Source organism: Lepisosteus oculatus, chromosome 6 (genome assembly GCF_040954835.1).
Source record: "Lepisosteus oculatus isolate fLepOcu1 chromosome 6, fLepOcu1.hap2, whole genome shotgun sequence".
Lineage (NCBI taxonomy): Eukaryota > Metazoa > Chordata > Actinopteri > Semionotiformes > Lepisosteidae > Lepisosteus > Lepisosteus oculatus.
The window spans coordinates 29,888,419-29,905,986 of NC_090701.1; the positions used below are offsets into that span (position 1 = coordinate 29,888,419).

Sequence of the window (17,568 nt, forward strand, 5' to 3'; positions counted from 1 at the left end):
AGTTAAAACAGTGTTTTGAGGAATGGCATCAGTAATTTTGCCCTAAAGATGGTGACCAGAGATTGGAGAATATTTGCCTGGCCAATTAGAAGTACATGATGTCACTGCAGACCTCTAAAGGAATACGTTACAAGCGCCTATCCTATGACTGCACATGCTGACAAAACAAATAGTTCCATAATTAGTTTTGTCTGTGACTACATGGAGGGGGTTTTTACCCAGCAGATAGATGACCGATTCTTCAGTCTTTAACAGTTAACATTACTTCATTAAAATCCCTACTAAGCCTTAGACATATTATGAAAGGAAGTTAAACAGTGAATCAATGTAAGTTTTGCAGTTCAGGGACAGAGAAAGAAACAAAAAATCTATTGATTCACTTTTACAAAAGTACAGTAGGAATACCAGGCACTGGATAGAACATACCAGGGAACTGTAAGACCCCTCTCCTCCCCTTTTCTGCCTCCACAGTTGCCCCCAGGGTTTTGGGAGTGAGGAGGGTGGGGTGGATTAGGAAACCTCCAGTATTTTCCCTCTCAGCCCAGGGGGCAGGAAGCCTGCACCATCTGTGATTAGAATTTTTGGCATTTATCAAACAGCAATTTGGGTGATGTTCTCGTCTCCTACCCCATACATATATAAAATACTGAAATGATTTGAGCCTTCAGATTTGTTTATATAGTATTTCAGGTGGGGGCTGTACCGTACAGTGTAGGTACAGGAAAGGTGCCACTTGCTGGTTGTGGAAATAAAAAAAACAACAATTTATGTTGTAGGAATACAGAAAAACAAAAATGAATTAGATTTTAGAACTGGCTGTTCCACAAGGTTTTTTAGAAATTTTGATTAAAGACTAATATGCTGGCTAACAACAAGAAGTCCCAAAAATCCTTATTTTAACATTTTAATAGAACTGTTCTTTCCTGAGATAGAGTGGCATGTACACTGTTCAATGCAGATAGACACGTAGCCAGCACACTGTAAATGAGCTTTTTGTCTGTGAATTGACCATTTTTGTAAATTATGGACTTAAATAATAATCCCAAAATGTATTATGTATGAATTGTGTACTGTAGTATGCATGCACTTAGAAATGTGCTCAATTATAGTTACGGAGTATACTATATGTATAGAGATTACAGTTAAAATATTTGTGAGCCCAATGCTCAATTATTTAACACTATGCCTTGTTAGTTAAAAATCTGAGGCAGGTACAGGCAGTCATGCACAAGTTAATTAGTGTACTTTTCATTGACCTCTGTAGCTGTGTTAAGCAATAAGCACCAGAGACTACAAACATGCAAAAGACTGACCTCTGACACTGTTTAATTGCTCAAGACATGGGTTGAGATTTGTAAACTGAGACTGCAGTCATTTTGAACAACTGCTGGTAACACAACAGGGCGTCTTATTCAGCAATGCTTATCTGTTATGTCTATATATCAGATATATCCCTACAATGTACAGAGGCAGACCAAGAAAACCTACCTACATAGTAACCAGAAATCCGAACCTATTACACCCTAAGTCATTTCCCAATGCATCTTATTTCTCATCCCAAAAGGAGAGACCTTGAAAATATTGTGATGATAATAATAATTGCATTTCTACAGCACTTTTCTGCCCTAAAGCATTTCACATTTAGGAGATAAACAACTATAGTACCTCAACCACTGTGTTGCACACTCCACTTAGGTGAGGTCAGATTGTGCTGCCCAATGTGGAATTTAACAAGGACACTTGAGTTAACACACCTATTCTTTTAATGACCACAGGTAATCAGTACTTCATTTAAATGTCTCATAAGCTGGACAGGACCTCCTACAGCAGCGTTCCCCGTCACCATCCTGGGTCATTGGTTCAACCAGCACAATTAACTTCACTAACCTAATTTTCCATAGAGATCGCCCCATCCCTGTATTGCCCAGGTACATCCTTGTTTAATTACAAAATCAGGCAAGAAGGTAGTAATGTGATCTTTATATATACAATGTCTTTTAAGAAATTCATTGCAAAATCCAACATTAGGAATGGAATAAAAACACATGTTCTTATTCCATTCCACATTTTATGCAAAATATTTTTACGTGAATTTGTGTATATGTGGTTGGTGATGAATTTCACAAATTCGGCACAGAACACACCTGAGCTTCGCTTTTGGAACTAGTTACCGGTTCTTTCATTATCATGTGGCATCGCCCTCAATATGGCTCATAAAGTGAAAACAAGTATGAAGGGGAAAGGCAAGTCAAGAAAAGTGGCTGATTTCATACTTTCTTTGCCCTACCACCATGAGCCTGAGAAAAGAACTAGTCAAAAAAAAATACTGGACTCAAATCTGATGACCACTTTTAATACAACATAACCCCGATTTATGGTTTGAAACTTTTTTAGGTCTTGTTTCTTAATTATTTATGTCAAATTTTCATTTTGAGAAAACCTGACAACTAAATTAAATTCCATGCTGTCAAGAAAAGGGATCCTTTTTACTATAGTGATCCTGCAAATATTTAAATGCCAAGTGAAACTGCATGGAAAGTCTTTCATGTCTTAAGCAGGAGGGCTGATGGTAAAGGAAGATTTGTAGTAGCCAACAGAGATTACAAATTGACCTCAGTTTGGCCTTAGTCACTACTTGCCTTAAGGCATTCAGCATCTTTAAACCTTTCAATCCACAGGAACATGTGTACTGCTATTAGCCTCACAACACAATATAAATCTGACTTGTCCAGTATGGGAAAGCATCATCAATACACATTAATCACCTTTATCTGAAACAAGCTTCCTACAAATGTATTTAATGATATGATTTTCCAAATTTGCTGTCCATTGTGGGGTCTTTTGCAATAATGATCTAGACTGTAATTCTTATCTTTGGCGGGCAAACATTTGGTGAACCCAAGCTAAGCTGGATAATATTTGCCAATTTAACATGGTTCCCAGAAAAAAAAACAACATTTTAGTCGTATGATGATAATGAAAATTACAACAGGTTAATGTACCGGTTGGGATCTCCGGGCATTATATTCCTTACGTTTCTGTTTCTGTGTATCTATTTAATTGCTGAATTGAACATGTCTCTAAATGACAAGGTTCCTGCACACATCATCGTCTGAAATTTCATGAAGGGATGAAATCAGGACTCAGGACGACTGGAGAAATTATAATCCAAAGAGAAGAACTAAATACAAAGACCTTGCCAAAATAAAAAAATTGAAGGCTAGCTATATGATGAACTGCCAAAGCAAGGGACAATACCACAAAATTACACACAAAAACTTGGGGGACTTATGATTATTATTTTCAGACTAATTGATTTAAATATTAATTGAAATTGCATTTCATTCTTTGATAAACCCCAATTATTATTTAATATCAAGGGGGACTACAGCTTTCAGCTGTAAAAAAATGTTTGTTTTTTTCTAACAGAATAATTCCCCCAAATATCTCTGTACTTCATTGCTTTCAAATTCTGCTTCTCATCATAAAATAAACATAGAGACATCTGACATTTTTTTCATGAAATATAGTGGCAAAGGCAGCAAACTGAGCAAAAAGATAAAAAAACTTTTTGGATAAACTTTTAAGGACTCTAAAACCCCCTTTTTTTTCTTAAAATTACGCATTGTGAAAACCAGCATCGAAATAAAAGCAGTTAGCTTTAACAAGATCATTGAACACTTTAGACAGGTAAATCCTTTGGGGCTATTCTCTCTCTTTGAAGTCAAGGTCAATATTTTGACCAAAGCTTGGCTAGCTAAGGTTAATTTTCTTAAAACTTTCCTTACTTTTAAAAGCTTAAAAGAAGAAAATCAAAGTAAGAATACTTGCTTCATTCTAGATTCTTATAAGTCTCTAAATAGTCTTTATAATTCATTGCTCTTCCATTTCTGACCAAAAGCTGCAAAAGCAGCAGTCAAATGAATCAAACTCCAGTATTTCTCGCACTGTCATTAAAAGGCTCTCAATTTATAACCAGGCATGCCAGCTTTACATGTACCACCCAGCTTTCTCTAACTCATCTCTGTTTTTGATCCTTCAGAAATAAAAAAGGAATCATATCTGATTCAAGTCTAACCTATTTTTTCCTTTTGATTTGAAGTGGATCCTGCCCAGATTTAATGCATATTTTAGCAAGTCCCTGCAGAGGACTCCAGAATTAGCACTTCACTTGTAGGGCCTAGGGCCATGGAGTCGACTTTGACATCAAGAAAAGCGTGTTTGGGAAAAGGAATGCACAGCAAGCCTGTACCTCCAGGTATTTAACTTGCACAAAGGGGTACCAAGAAAGAGACAGTAAAAGTACACTTAGGCCAAGTACTGTACGTTATGCACCTGCAATGCCAGAATGAAACACATGCAACCCACTTGACTTGAGACTCCATTTGCCCTGTACTCAATATCTACAACAACATAATGAAATACAATGTCTGACCAACAAAAACAGTTCTTTGACTTGATCAGGCATTCCTAATACATTTCATCAATGCTTCTGATGTAGTCAAACCTTAAAGTTGACAGCATTAACACTAATACCCAGAGTGTGCACTGTTTAAGTCAATAGCTGATGGAAACGTAAAGACTGATATCTTACTCATCACAACCAATATGGCACCTAAAGATGGTGTATTTTAAAATATAACATTTTTATTAGAATTAACAATTCAAATGTATTGGTATGCAGCAGGGACTGTCCTTCCTTTCTTCTTTAACATATCCCAATGCCATACATACATATCCAATTTATATGATATTATATTAATAGTCAAATTGTGTTTACATTTTGGGTGTCAGCATTACCCTTCCTTTGTGTATTTTCTTTCTCTTTATTTCAAAATATTTTCTCGAGGCATCATATCACGATTAACCATAAAGACTTTGATATGATTGTAATTTCATGTATAAAAAGATACTCTGATTCAAATGTTATTTTACTGGAAACCAGCTCTGAACTACAATGCTTATCTTTCTCGCACCAATAACTTTAATTTAAAACAGTACAGTAACAAAAACAAGTGCCTGTGTAAATTTAAATATTATTTTACAAGGAGGGAGGTTTTGTACTCTGTCGGGCTAAGATGCAGGTTAAGTCACCTAATGCAAAGCTGCAGGGTCATAATGCTCTAGTCAAGCTAATTCTTGCTCCTCAGTCCATGACAGACATCAATCTGCGAATCGATCATGTTGAGTTGTGTTAATATGCACTGGTATGTGATAGGTTATCACTCATTGAAGTGTGGGGTAGGAATAGGAATGCCCCTTTATTCAGACTGTCTTCACTCTTGGTTCCATATCCACAATTAACTAATTTTTTTACGGCACCTTCCCTTGCAAAGCAAACCGAGCATTTTGGGAACATAATGACTTATGGAATATATGGGCCACCAGCACTAACTACTGTACTCTGTTCATTAGAAACACAACAAAAACATGGTCTTCCCTTATTCCTAAACTTTTCTGACACGAAAGGTGGGTGTGGCCTTTGTTACGTGGGGCATTTCAGTTAGTGATCGGTGTTACCTCAAAACCTAAGGATGTAAATGGTGTGACATGGACAGACTGCACACTGCACACTGACCGCGGCAATGTTCCTTAATTCAAATTATAAAACAGCTGCAAGCTCATCAGCACTAATTGCCAGAGCTTTGCATTGATGATAATCACATTGTCCCAGAAATGCAAAATTATTTAGATTTAGATCTAGCAATATTTTGGTATAGTGCTTTGCAATACTGACAGTCTTGAGAGGCCTGTGCTATTTGCAATGAGTGTTATCATGATGAGTTGACAATGCTGTTGCTAGAACAACATAAGGAGCATAGGTTTTAAATGTTATCATCATAATTCTGTATAGTAACATTTACTTTGATATTAAAACCTTGTTTCTAAATTTATCATTAATGGCCCTTGATTTCCAACTTCACTTGCACTAATAACAGTACTTCCTATACACGTATTCTGCTATCAGCAAATCAGACACAGAAATCCAATTCATGAGAAAACTCCCAACTCATATTCTGGGTGATGTCATTCATGTTGTTATGTACTGCAAACTGCAAGGTGTACAACATGGTGGCATTGAGTCATATTGTGACTCTGAAAGATACAATTGCATTTGTAGTTCTTCCATGAGACTATAAGACTATATGAGACTATATGAGACTATGAGACTATAAGAGATCCTGCAGATAGTTTCTTCTGGGTCATTATCACATGTGATTTATAGGATCAGAGTCAATCAAGGCTGATTCCTGCCACTTGTGTCTAGTGAGAGCAAATGGATCAACCCTGAAAGCCCTTGAGATTTCACATAACCACAGTCCCTCACATCATATTCAAACAGGTTAACCATTTAGCATTGTATAATTATTGAACTAGGGTTCAAATATGTGACGCTTTTATAAAGTGTTCTAAATATACTTCTTAGATCATTAAAGATTTACGGTGGCTATGGAGTCTGCTGGAACATAATATTGCAATGATCTACTTAAAATGACAATACCTGCTGGTCCCAATAAAATAACAAGTAGCATTTCTCTCTTCAGGGAAAAAAAAGCGTATGAAAGGTTTTGTACAAATTCTACACACTGAAGGATACAAAAATATTTTTCCTCCAGGTAGTACTATTTTCTTTTCTTTTTCCTGTGTAAAGACCTTATTTCCTCTTTTTTCTGGGACTTCTTCAGTAACAAAATCCAGGGGGAAAGTATTTATCTAGCTTATTACTTCATCATTCTGTGAGGTTGAAACTGATAATATTCCTCAGCATGTCTCATGGGACCACTGTGTAGGAAAACATGAGAAAAGATGACAGACCAAGAGGGAGCTGATGAGAGCTGCTTTTGACAAAGGAAAACTGGAGCAGACCAAAAATAAAAGCATGTAAGTCTTGTGGTGAGAATAAAGACAAAATAAGAATCAGGTCTACTGCTAGTTTGTGGTCAGACCTCACAGTATTGCACTTATTTGTGAAACATTTTTTTTTTCATTATTCACATATAACTGCTAACGTGATAGGTTTTAGATTATTAAAAAAAATAGATTTCTAATCAAATATCAACAAGTAACAAGTGCAATACATACTGTATGCATGTCTTAACAATGTTCATATTAATAGCTGCATTGAAAAATGTCTTACGATTCAGAGGTGAAACAGTATAGTAATTTCAGATGAAGAGCTTGTCAGTGGTGGTGGCTTAGTTTTTCCATTATCACATTTCCAATTAAATGGATTCATTTTTCCACTGTTGTCTTTTTGTATAATTTCGATCCATTGTCTTGGCAGTTTAGTAGGGTTATTTGTCCACTTATTTCAATACAGAGTGCAAAGACTGATGCCAGATCCTATGCACGGACATTCTCTGTTAACTGAGTTCCCCTTTCATGGCAGTAAGAGGTAATTAATGTATTTTCTTCTCAGCTTCTCTGATCTTCAGTAAATATTTAATGGCTTAGACCAGAGTACAGACACAACTGTTCCTATTATATTTGGTACTTTTATGATTTGCAGAAATCCACCATTTGGAGTCTTAGAAATAAAAGACAAGGCAAGAAAGAAAGAAAGACATGGTCAAAGATAAGAAACCATCAATGGTACAAAAGAGTAAAGCTATTTTTTTTATTTTGCAGATAGGTATGAAGATGCAAACATAAATGTCAGCTGTCTGGATACTGGAGCTAGGGAGGAAACTATCCTCATATTGACCTTCCTTTCTTTCTATAAATTGTTTCTAAATTGTGGCAAACCTTTACATTGAGTGGCGCAGTGGTTAGCCTACTTGACTACTAAAGCTGGGGCCCTAGGTTCAATATTAGACCTGCGGTGCTATCTGGGTGAAGTTTGAAAGTTCTCCCCTTATTTGCATGGTTTTCTCCTCATGCTCCTTTTTCCTTCAACAGTCCAAAGACATACTGCTTGGTTAATCAGCTTCTGGGAAAATAGGCCCTGGTGTGAGTGTGTATATCAGTGGCTTGCAATGGACTGACATCCTCTCCAGAGTGTAACACACCTTGCGCCTATTGCTTGCCAAGATAGGCTCTAGCTCTCCCACGACTCTGAAATGGATGAAGTGGTTAGAGAATGGATGGATGGACCTTGATGTTCAAAAACTAAGACAACAGTAGCACTGCCCCACGTATACAATCCAAACACCTGCTGTCAGTGCTGGATTTCCCCTACAATGCCTAGGGCCTACAAAATATTTAGGGCCTACGAAGGAGGGAAACACTAGTGAGTAACAAAAAAACGAGCTCAAACAACATTCTTGCAATCGACTCTAGGTGCTCCAAATCAATAATCATACGCTATCTACAGGCTGTTCTAGAAACTAGAAATGTCGAAGTGATGGTCGCTCAGCTCATTCCATCAATCACGTGGTTTAGCATTAGAATAGTTTAAAGTGCATCATGTCAATGGACGTCATTCAATTGGCGTTTACCCCTCTTTTTGCACATTTCGGAGTGGAAGTGCCTAGGGCCTTACGAACACCAAAATCCGGCCCTGCCTGCTGTTACCAAGATTCTGCTCCTTTTGGAATAGTCAAGTGCACCAGACTCTGCAAAAGTGCATTTGCATAAAAAATTCAATCATTGTATTAAAGGCATCATAGAAAGTGTTAGGAACCATTGAAGATTATTGTGTATGAATGAGGACAAAAAATAAAATCACAAATTTTCATTTCTTCATATTGGATCATCTAAAATGAATACTGTTAGGATTACTGAGGAACTGAACAAAACACAAAGTAGTATTCTACTCCTTGTACCTTATTTAGATATCTTGATGCGGTAGATCACACTCACTACCTGGTTCTCCATTAAGACTGCAATACACCTTTCTTAAATAATACCAGTAAGTCTAATGTTTGAACACTGCAATAGTACCAGAATATGTCTTTCTCTTTTTAAAGAAGCAAAACAGTAAGGAGAAACCCATTAGTGGAGATTTACAGTAAGTGAATACAACCTAGACACATAGCCCCAGGGAGCAAGTAAGCACAGGTTTGATCAAATTACAGCTTGGGATACAGCCTCAGGACCTGATGCACTACATACTGAAAAGCAAGAAACCAAAGGAACCCCATACAGCAATTAGACCTCATTGTGTTTCGAATAACTGAAAATCTGTTTGATTGATCTCAAATTCTAGAGAACAGCATACCCTGCATTTGATTACAGTGCTGATGTTTAGTTTTGGACTCCATAGCTGCCATTGCTATTATCTGGACATGCTTCTGTAATGACAGTGTAAGGACAGTCTGAGGGATGGCAAAAACACCATTATGTTTGCATTTTATGTGACTCAGGCTACCACCAATATATCAACCCCCTTTTCCCCTTTTACCTATAATTTGCCTTTGTCACTCTAAAATGACATGCACAGCCTTGTTTCTGCTCCATGCTGGCAGTGCATGATAACTGTCCTCAGTGACATCCATTACACAAAATGTCATAGTATGTTATGTGTGAAGAATGCCTCATGGAGTGTGTGAAAAATATACAGCTATGGCTGAAGTTGATATGTCAATATGTGCGGAGATATTTTTGTAAACAATCCACAAGCCTTTGTACATTTTGTTAAGGAACAAAATGTAATGGAAAATACAACAAATATGAAAAATAACTGAATTCAAACCAATTGTAAGAGGGACATATGCTTTTGTACACCCCTTGATCTACAGTGTGTATAGTTTTGCCCAGAGAGTGTTTACAGTACAGCAATAATTGCAAGTATCCTGGCACTTTTGGCTAAACCAACAGTGTATCCATGGCAACCAGTTATCATATGTTTTTTTGTAGATAAGCTAAGAATGCTGATGAACTTTAAAACATATTCATATGATACCAAAATGGATTGCTATACTTACTATACTTTATTGCCATGTCAACAAAATTGATTGGAATTTGCACCAGTTCAGCCCAGATAAGAAAAGCAAAAAAAGACAACAAAACACATATTACACTTGCACACAAAAAAACCCCAACAAAAACACATAGACAGTACATATTGTATTTAACATTTATACTGAGAAATGTTTATACTGAGAATGCACATAGACAACAATCTCAGCTTTGGGACAGCCTCAAACAAAGAGAACAGAATAAAACTGGTGAAACTGTCTATTTAACTGGTATTTTGAAATTCAGAGCCTGGCCTTGTTAGCAGCCTTTCCTGATTGCTGTTTACAACCAGTCACCCTTAACACCTGGTAACCCTAGGGGAGGGGCAACTCATGAAAGCATGAATATGAAACATCTATAGGAAGCTTTGTAATGAAGTGACTTGGCTCTTCTTTGAGAATCCAGACATATATATCAGTTCCACTCTCTATCTGCTTTCATCTTTTTCTGATGATATGTACTGTACTGTATGTGCAGCTTGAACTGAACAATGTTCACAAATGTTTTGGGGAATTATGTTTTGGATTATTATTTTTTAGATTAAGCAATAAAAAATAAATTTCAAGAGGGGGGTAATTCCATTGAAATACCTGTCATTATGAGTGTGAGATCATCCAGCACTTTTGCAGGTAAACCTGAATAATATTAACAAAAAGTGGCATCACTTTAGAAACAGGTAAATTGTCTATTTCTCTTTGCAATTTATCTCTGTAGTTTGAAATAGTCTATAACTGTGGTTGCTTGATATTATGGTGAAATGTGCAGTATTTGTCATCAGCCTTGGATGGAAAGCATTGATGTGCAAACTACTGTTGATGTGCAAAGTACTTCCACACTTATAATAACACTTGACTATGATGGATTTTGAAGAAATACATTAAGCAGATGTAAACCCAAATCTACCATTTTGACATACACTATCTAAACAGTTACTCTTTTTGTTTCATGTGACAATTATATGATACAATATGATTTTCAGCTATGAAAATATCACTGAAATTTCAGGTTTCATGAGTTATAAAAACAAGAACTTATTGTCTCCATTTTCAAAACACTTAAAAATTCCTAGACTACAGTTATAAAGAAGCAGTTAGTGTATATGTTGTCTAAATTGGACTGCATTTATAGTGCTTAATAAATACAGATTCCAGGGACAGTGTGGACAGATTGTTCTATATGGTTTCATGAGAATGCCATATCCTTTACTTCACGAATACTTTCAGTCACTTTAAACGAATTACATAAAATACAGATTACAATCCCTTTATCAAAGGCCCACCAGCACAGTAAATTACAGTAGTACAGAAATACGCATCAGCTGCATTACTTTCACGTTCGTACAGGTTTCAAAGTTGTTGAAAGTCGTTGCCACGTTTTCAAAAATACATAAAAGGGCAGGTCCATTTTCAGTGTTCTGAAAATCACGTGGAAAATGTAGTACATCTACAGTTTAATTGACCTGTTTGGAACATTAGATAGAATGTTTTTTTTCCTCATAATGAATGGAAATTCAATGCATCACAGCTACATATAACAGCAAAATTAACATTAACTGATGCTGTTGTTACAATTTAACGAAAATTATTTGAAAAAATAACCATAAAATAGTGCGCAGTAAAGAGCTGGGGATCTCATATGTCACTTCCTATTTTCAAAATCAAAGCGTGATTATTTTCAATGCCCTCGAAGTTTTCCAACATGGTAGGAGTTTCAAAGGCTTTACCTCTTCCCGTTTGTGCTGCATATTGAGCAGCTGATTAATCGAAGAAGAAGAAAAGATCTAAATTGATAAGACTCCACTGTAAAGGGTTAGCCTGGGTAACATTTTGCAGCTAAAAAGGCTGCTTACCCAGTTCTGATCAGCACACCTGAACATCGTGCCAAGTAGCTATTAAGCAGTGCAGTTGTGCAAGCTGTTTGCGAATAAACAAGAGTTTCCTTCACTGAGGCATCATTTAGCATTGTGTGACTAACCTCCTGGCAAAGCTTTAGTGGTTGCAGAAAATTTAACGCTTTGAAAACCACCTCATTCCAAGATCAGAGCTATTCCTTAGCTTTCTCTAAGTATGTGGAAAGTATGCTATAAAAACTGATCCCATCAAAATATAACTGACCAGCATCAACGAATTGTTTCAGCAATAACAGAAAAAAGTCTTTAAATTCCGTCATTTTATAGACTTTTTCTTGCAGTATGCACGGATTGAAGGTACAATCTCTATTTAGATTTCCCTAAATAAATATTTCAGCACACCATAAACAACACTACTGCTAATAATACCAAGAATAATTGAAAAACTGTTCTATGCAATAGTCACATATCCCATTAAGCTACATTTTTGTATGGATGATATTTGTTTCTATATGTTTGGCAGTCACAGATATAAGCGATGTAAGATTTTTATTCCGTATTTTTGTTGTATAAATTAATAAAAATCTGAAGTATTTTTGTCTGCGGACGACTATCCATTTTTGTCATGCGATTATTAGCCCTTGTACCTGTATTTCACAAGGTAAAATCTGTGACTGTGAATCACCAACAGACTCCCATTAATGGAATAAAGGCAATGCACTTTATTGCCTTATACCACAACTCAAGAAACATACCGTATAAACATGATCATGAAGGCAGTGGTGGGTTTTAGACTCAATGCAGAGCTCTTCAAAATATTTACAAGGAAGCAATACGAGCAAACACGTACTGTACATTTAAACGGTACCTGGCTGGATGGCTCCAAAAAGCCACTGGTAGAGGAGCTCGAAAGTCGGCTTTATGGTTAGCCAGAAAACCCGTACGCGTGCATACCTGTGCGAATGCCCACTTCTACTCATGTGTCCCAGGGCCTCTTAAGCAGTGATGAAGTCTGCAGTTCGTGAAAGTGTGAACAACCACCACACACAGCACTAATGGTAAAGTTTATTCTAAGTGAGAACGGGGCCCCAGATCGCTAAAATCAGAGAAGAACTACGTATTTGTTGTAACTTGTGAGTTCTTCAATACCGCCATATGTCATACCAAAACAAGTGCTCATTGTCTGATCTTGATGGGCTGATCATTTTTTAATTCTGTTTTATAGTGCTGCGACACCGTAGAATACGACCTGCTGGCCACTATGACGGACATTTTGCTTCTGACGAAGCTTTTGCCAGCTGCCTGTAGTGTATATTAGAAGAAGGCAAGAAGAATACAATACTTTTGATATATGTCGCGTACATAAAAGTTTGCTACACAGCTTAACCTGCTGTAAAACAACAACAGCAAAGCCAATAAGAAAAGAAAAAAAGAACTACAGTCTATACTGGGGCATTTAATTTTTAAGATAATAATGATAGATTTCAGTTTATTTAACAGATGGTAAGTAAACACAGGCTCCTGCTATTACATTAAAATGAACATCACGGTATAATTCTAAGACTGTTTACGTACTTATTCATAAAACTCTAACCAAATCCAGTAGGAGTCAGTCATTTCAGAATGCCAAAATCTAGCGCATGTCCAAGGCATGAAAACCACCAATGTCACACCCAATATATTACATATATTGACAATATATGAATAAACCGAGTAATTATAATTCTAGGAAATACTGAGATGTAACTGTTTTCCATAATATATGGAATATTTCCATATGGGATATCTTAAATAATTGGTTTAAAAAACGCTAAACGCAATTTAGCCTAATATACGTATCACTATTGCTAATATTATTTTGGAATATTATGCTGATAAGAAATGATGCACGGATGCTGAGATGAACGAATATAAAAAGTATTTAAATATATTTTTCCCACTTTGTCGTCAAAATAATCGTCTCACACAGTAAGTCAAAAATATAATGTAATGCAACATACTTTTATATTTTTGCCTTAATAATAAAAACAAACAAGGAAGCAAATAAATGAATGTGTTTAATGTCATGCTATGCCAAAGCATTGCAGGTAGTCATCACTACAACCGTAGACGGATCTCCACAACACCTAAAAAGTAATTTCGTTTCTGTTTAATTTAAGGTAGTTCTTTCGCAATGACATTACCTGATAACTTCATCAAAAAGAAATAGTGCCCTTTACTAATAACAAAAATAGTTAATGGAGAAATCTCACGGAAACGAGTTGAGGATTACATGCGTATATCTGTCAACATCTACGAAGAATTTGATTATATGAGGCGAATTTGTCAATAGCTCAGCGTTTAAATTATGATAAGGGAAACCATACAATTCCTACATCAGGTATGCAGGAGGAATTTCTAATGATTAGGCGTGGGATGATAGCACATAGAATACCGCCTCCTAATAATTGTTCTTATCCAGGTGTACATTTTGCTCCAGTGCTGTCAAAGGGTGCATTAACATTTTATCTCCTGTACTTGCTTAACCTCTTGAAACAATTGTCATGATCAAATTTTTCTCTCTGATTGGAATCTAGACAAGCGTAAATGGACCAGAATTTTCACTTTTGTTTTAATCTAAAAATAATAATTTTGTATTAATACACCCTAATATGACTGTACGTGTCTATACACGCGAAATTACTCAATATAGAAAGGAGATTAGATCTCCAAGCGATTTGTCAGTTTCGTTAATGTACAGGGAACTTAGATTTAAATTAACGTTTTACATATTTTCTTTGGTTACACTCTTTACTCATGAATAAATAGGCTACTAAAAATCTCGTTTTACGCAGTGCTTACATTTCTTTAAATACAATAATCTCTCCTTATCTCCGTAAAATCTGATTTTCGTTTTATTATTGATGTATCAAAATATTGCAGTGTCTTTGAAATTTCACAATACTTATCATGTGTAAGTTCTTCCAAAAGGTTAAACCTCAAAACTAATCGGAAAAAAACGAGCGTTAGGCACAATCTGCGTCTACTCCTAACCTAACCAACACAGATTTCAAGTTTTATCTGAAATCAGGATTGCACATGAACTGTCATCATCAGTATGATCCTGATATGATAATGCAATGTTTGCTTCAGCTATTTTGTGGTTTTTATGTTGATGTTTTACCGTTTAATGGGTAATAGTGACCAAGACAAAAGCTTATTATTATCATCATCCACAGGGATTCCGTCTTCTACAACAACAAAACTTCACAATTAAACCTGCAGAGCCTATACATGTCTTCTCAAGTACAGTTTGGTAACTTCTCTTTTGTAGTGGGTGTTATAATTACAGATCTGTCTTAAGGAAAAAAACTTCTTCATAACTGCAGTCACATAAATGAAGTACAATCCAGAGTGTTGCAATAATCTCCAGAAAGCGTTAGTGCATCGTATAGAGGTGGCACCTTATTACATGAATTAAACTGAAACTATTGTTTTAATAATAATAACAGTAGGGCTAGAAATATTAGCTTGAATACCAATGTCTTATTTATTCACAATATTTGTTTTCTAAATATACACCACGGTTTACTAATTCATTGAGAAATTTGTGTATTTGTATACACTGCATTTTTAAACCTCTCCCAAAAACATTACTTACACCCGCTTGCTTGTAATCGTCTGGACTCTGTCAGCAAAACATTTTATATTTCTGAGGGCGTTCTCTATATCAGAGATATTCTATTAATACCGCTCAATGAGGCATTTTATGTCTTTCTTAGTCTATTGAAAAGCAAAAGTCTTTCTGTTTTCTTTTATCAGACCGATCACTAATTGGTTTAAAGACACATTCTGCGACTTTTTTTCTCCTGAACCAGTCCGGATTGCTCAGTCCTACCTGCTATAAAAAGCACCTTTACGCCCAGCCTCGGTGCTTCTCTTACTGTTTTTCTGCTTCACGATTCCACTTGACTAGCTCAAAATTCAACTTGAAGTGCTCATGTCAGCTTGTATCATTATCTGCTGAATTCAGCCAATGTTTTCCAACAGGATCAAAGCATCGTTTCACTTTAAACGGCTATCTGATACCTCTCTATGGTGCTGAGCACTGGATCAGGTATCATTTTTTAAGACAGCAAAACGATGAATAAGTATCGTTTATGACAAGGAACTGAATTAACCAACACCTAAAATATTGAGCCTTTTTGTTACAACAAGAATGACATTTAAATTAAACAAGGCAAGCCTTGGGAAAAAAAGAAAAGATAAAAACTTACCACCAGATAGGGTAACTTGCCATGACTTGCGTAAGCCCACAAAGAAACAGGAAACATCCAAGGTAGATCATCCTTAGAAAAGTTTCGGAAAACATTTTTTCCCTCACACACACACAAAAGTTTGTAATGAAAAAAAAAATCACAGACCAAAGTCGTTCCTCCTGTCTGAAGTAGTTTCAGAGAGACAGTCCTTTACAACCAGTCAAGGCAGTGTACGGGAGGCAAATATTAAAAGTTTAAAGCCGCTTGCTTTTGGGACCCAATCAGCATGTATTGCCAAAGGGAAAATTCTGATGATACTGTTCTCTCGCGCTCCCTTTCCTTGTGTCAGTCAGGCTGAACACAAACTCAGGAATGAGCTAATTGCAAGAAGATAGTGTTTTAGTACTCATTAGGGTTTGTGGGCCTCGAGAAGCCGTGTGTGATATATAATGTTGTTTAAAGGGAGAAGGAGGGGGGGCAGAGGGGTTTAAATAGACATGGGGACCCCTGTGGATTGGGTAGCTATAACAACCTGTCCGGATTTCACTCCCTAGTTTGAAGCTGCTAAAATGCAAAATTATAAACGTGTGAATTGCTTTTACTGTTTTGCTCTTGGTTTTCGTTTATTCTTAGTTTCCATCGAAGCTAAATTGCTATTTCCAATATTATTCTGGGTAGACTCTTGTAAACACTTCTAATCATGTTCATACAGTGGGTAGGAATTGCAGTAAAGAATATGCGGCTTTCTGTGCGTTTGTGCATCAGTAATCTGCATGCAAATTGAACATTTTGTATTTTATAACACAAGAAAATTACATATTTCACAAATACTGTCGATAAGGGATCGGACAAGGGATTAATAATAATAATTATAATAATAATAATAATCGTATTTATATTTATACGCTTTTGATTCAGTTTCAGAATGATTTTGTAGGCTTTATTTTAGTAAATAGATTTTAAAAAACTATATTCATCTTATCGAGATTCAAATCTTCATGAAATAGTGTTTTCTTTTTTTTCTTTTCCTACACAATGTATATAGTAATAACAACTATACATAGTTATACAACGATAGTCACGGGCATATTAGCAATTCATCTTCTATGTAAAGGAATCGAGATCCAACCTTTTCCAGTCGAAAGCAAGGTACCTATCAGCAGTTTTGAAGCTAAAATGTATGTACACTTGAGCCATTAAGCCATTATAATAGTTCATTTATAATATTGACAGTAACAATCAAAAATATTTATTTTAAAATGAGTTATTTTAAACCAAAATCTCCAGCGATTAAGCAGTACAGATTGTTGAAGAAGCAATTCAGCCTATGTCAGGGTGGACGCAACGGTCTCCACCCACGCACAAAAGATGTTCGGTTTACTGAAATCATATAATCTCGTAGACCTTCAAATTCAAATACGGGGCATTCTGCAAAGAAATTATTTTCTGTTCTTTGGTATCTCTATATGACATCACAAACACCTGCAGAGTTTCTGCTACAGAGGTCGAAAATATATGATTGGCTGGTTGGATTAAAATATATTCAACCAAGCCCTCGTTTGAACAATAATTTACAGAACT

The 17,568-nt window shown here is 36.0% G+C and overlaps 1 protein-coding gene across 1 annotated transcript in view; it reads right to left on the bottom strand.

Moving 5' to 3' along the window:
- wnt3a (wingless-type MMTV integration site family, member 3A) overlaps positions 1-16,418 on the bottom strand; it is a 51,927-nt gene extending 35,509 nt beyond the window's left edge. Inside the window, exon 1 of the mRNA XM_006634180.3 lies at positions 16,006-16,418. Within this exon, the coding sequence (XP_006634243.2) occupies positions 16,006-16,100 (95 nt within the window). The 5' untranslated portion in view covers positions 16,101-16,418. The remainder of the gene's footprint in view (positions 1-16,005) is intronic.
- Positions 16,419-17,568: the final 1,150 nt, after the last annotated feature.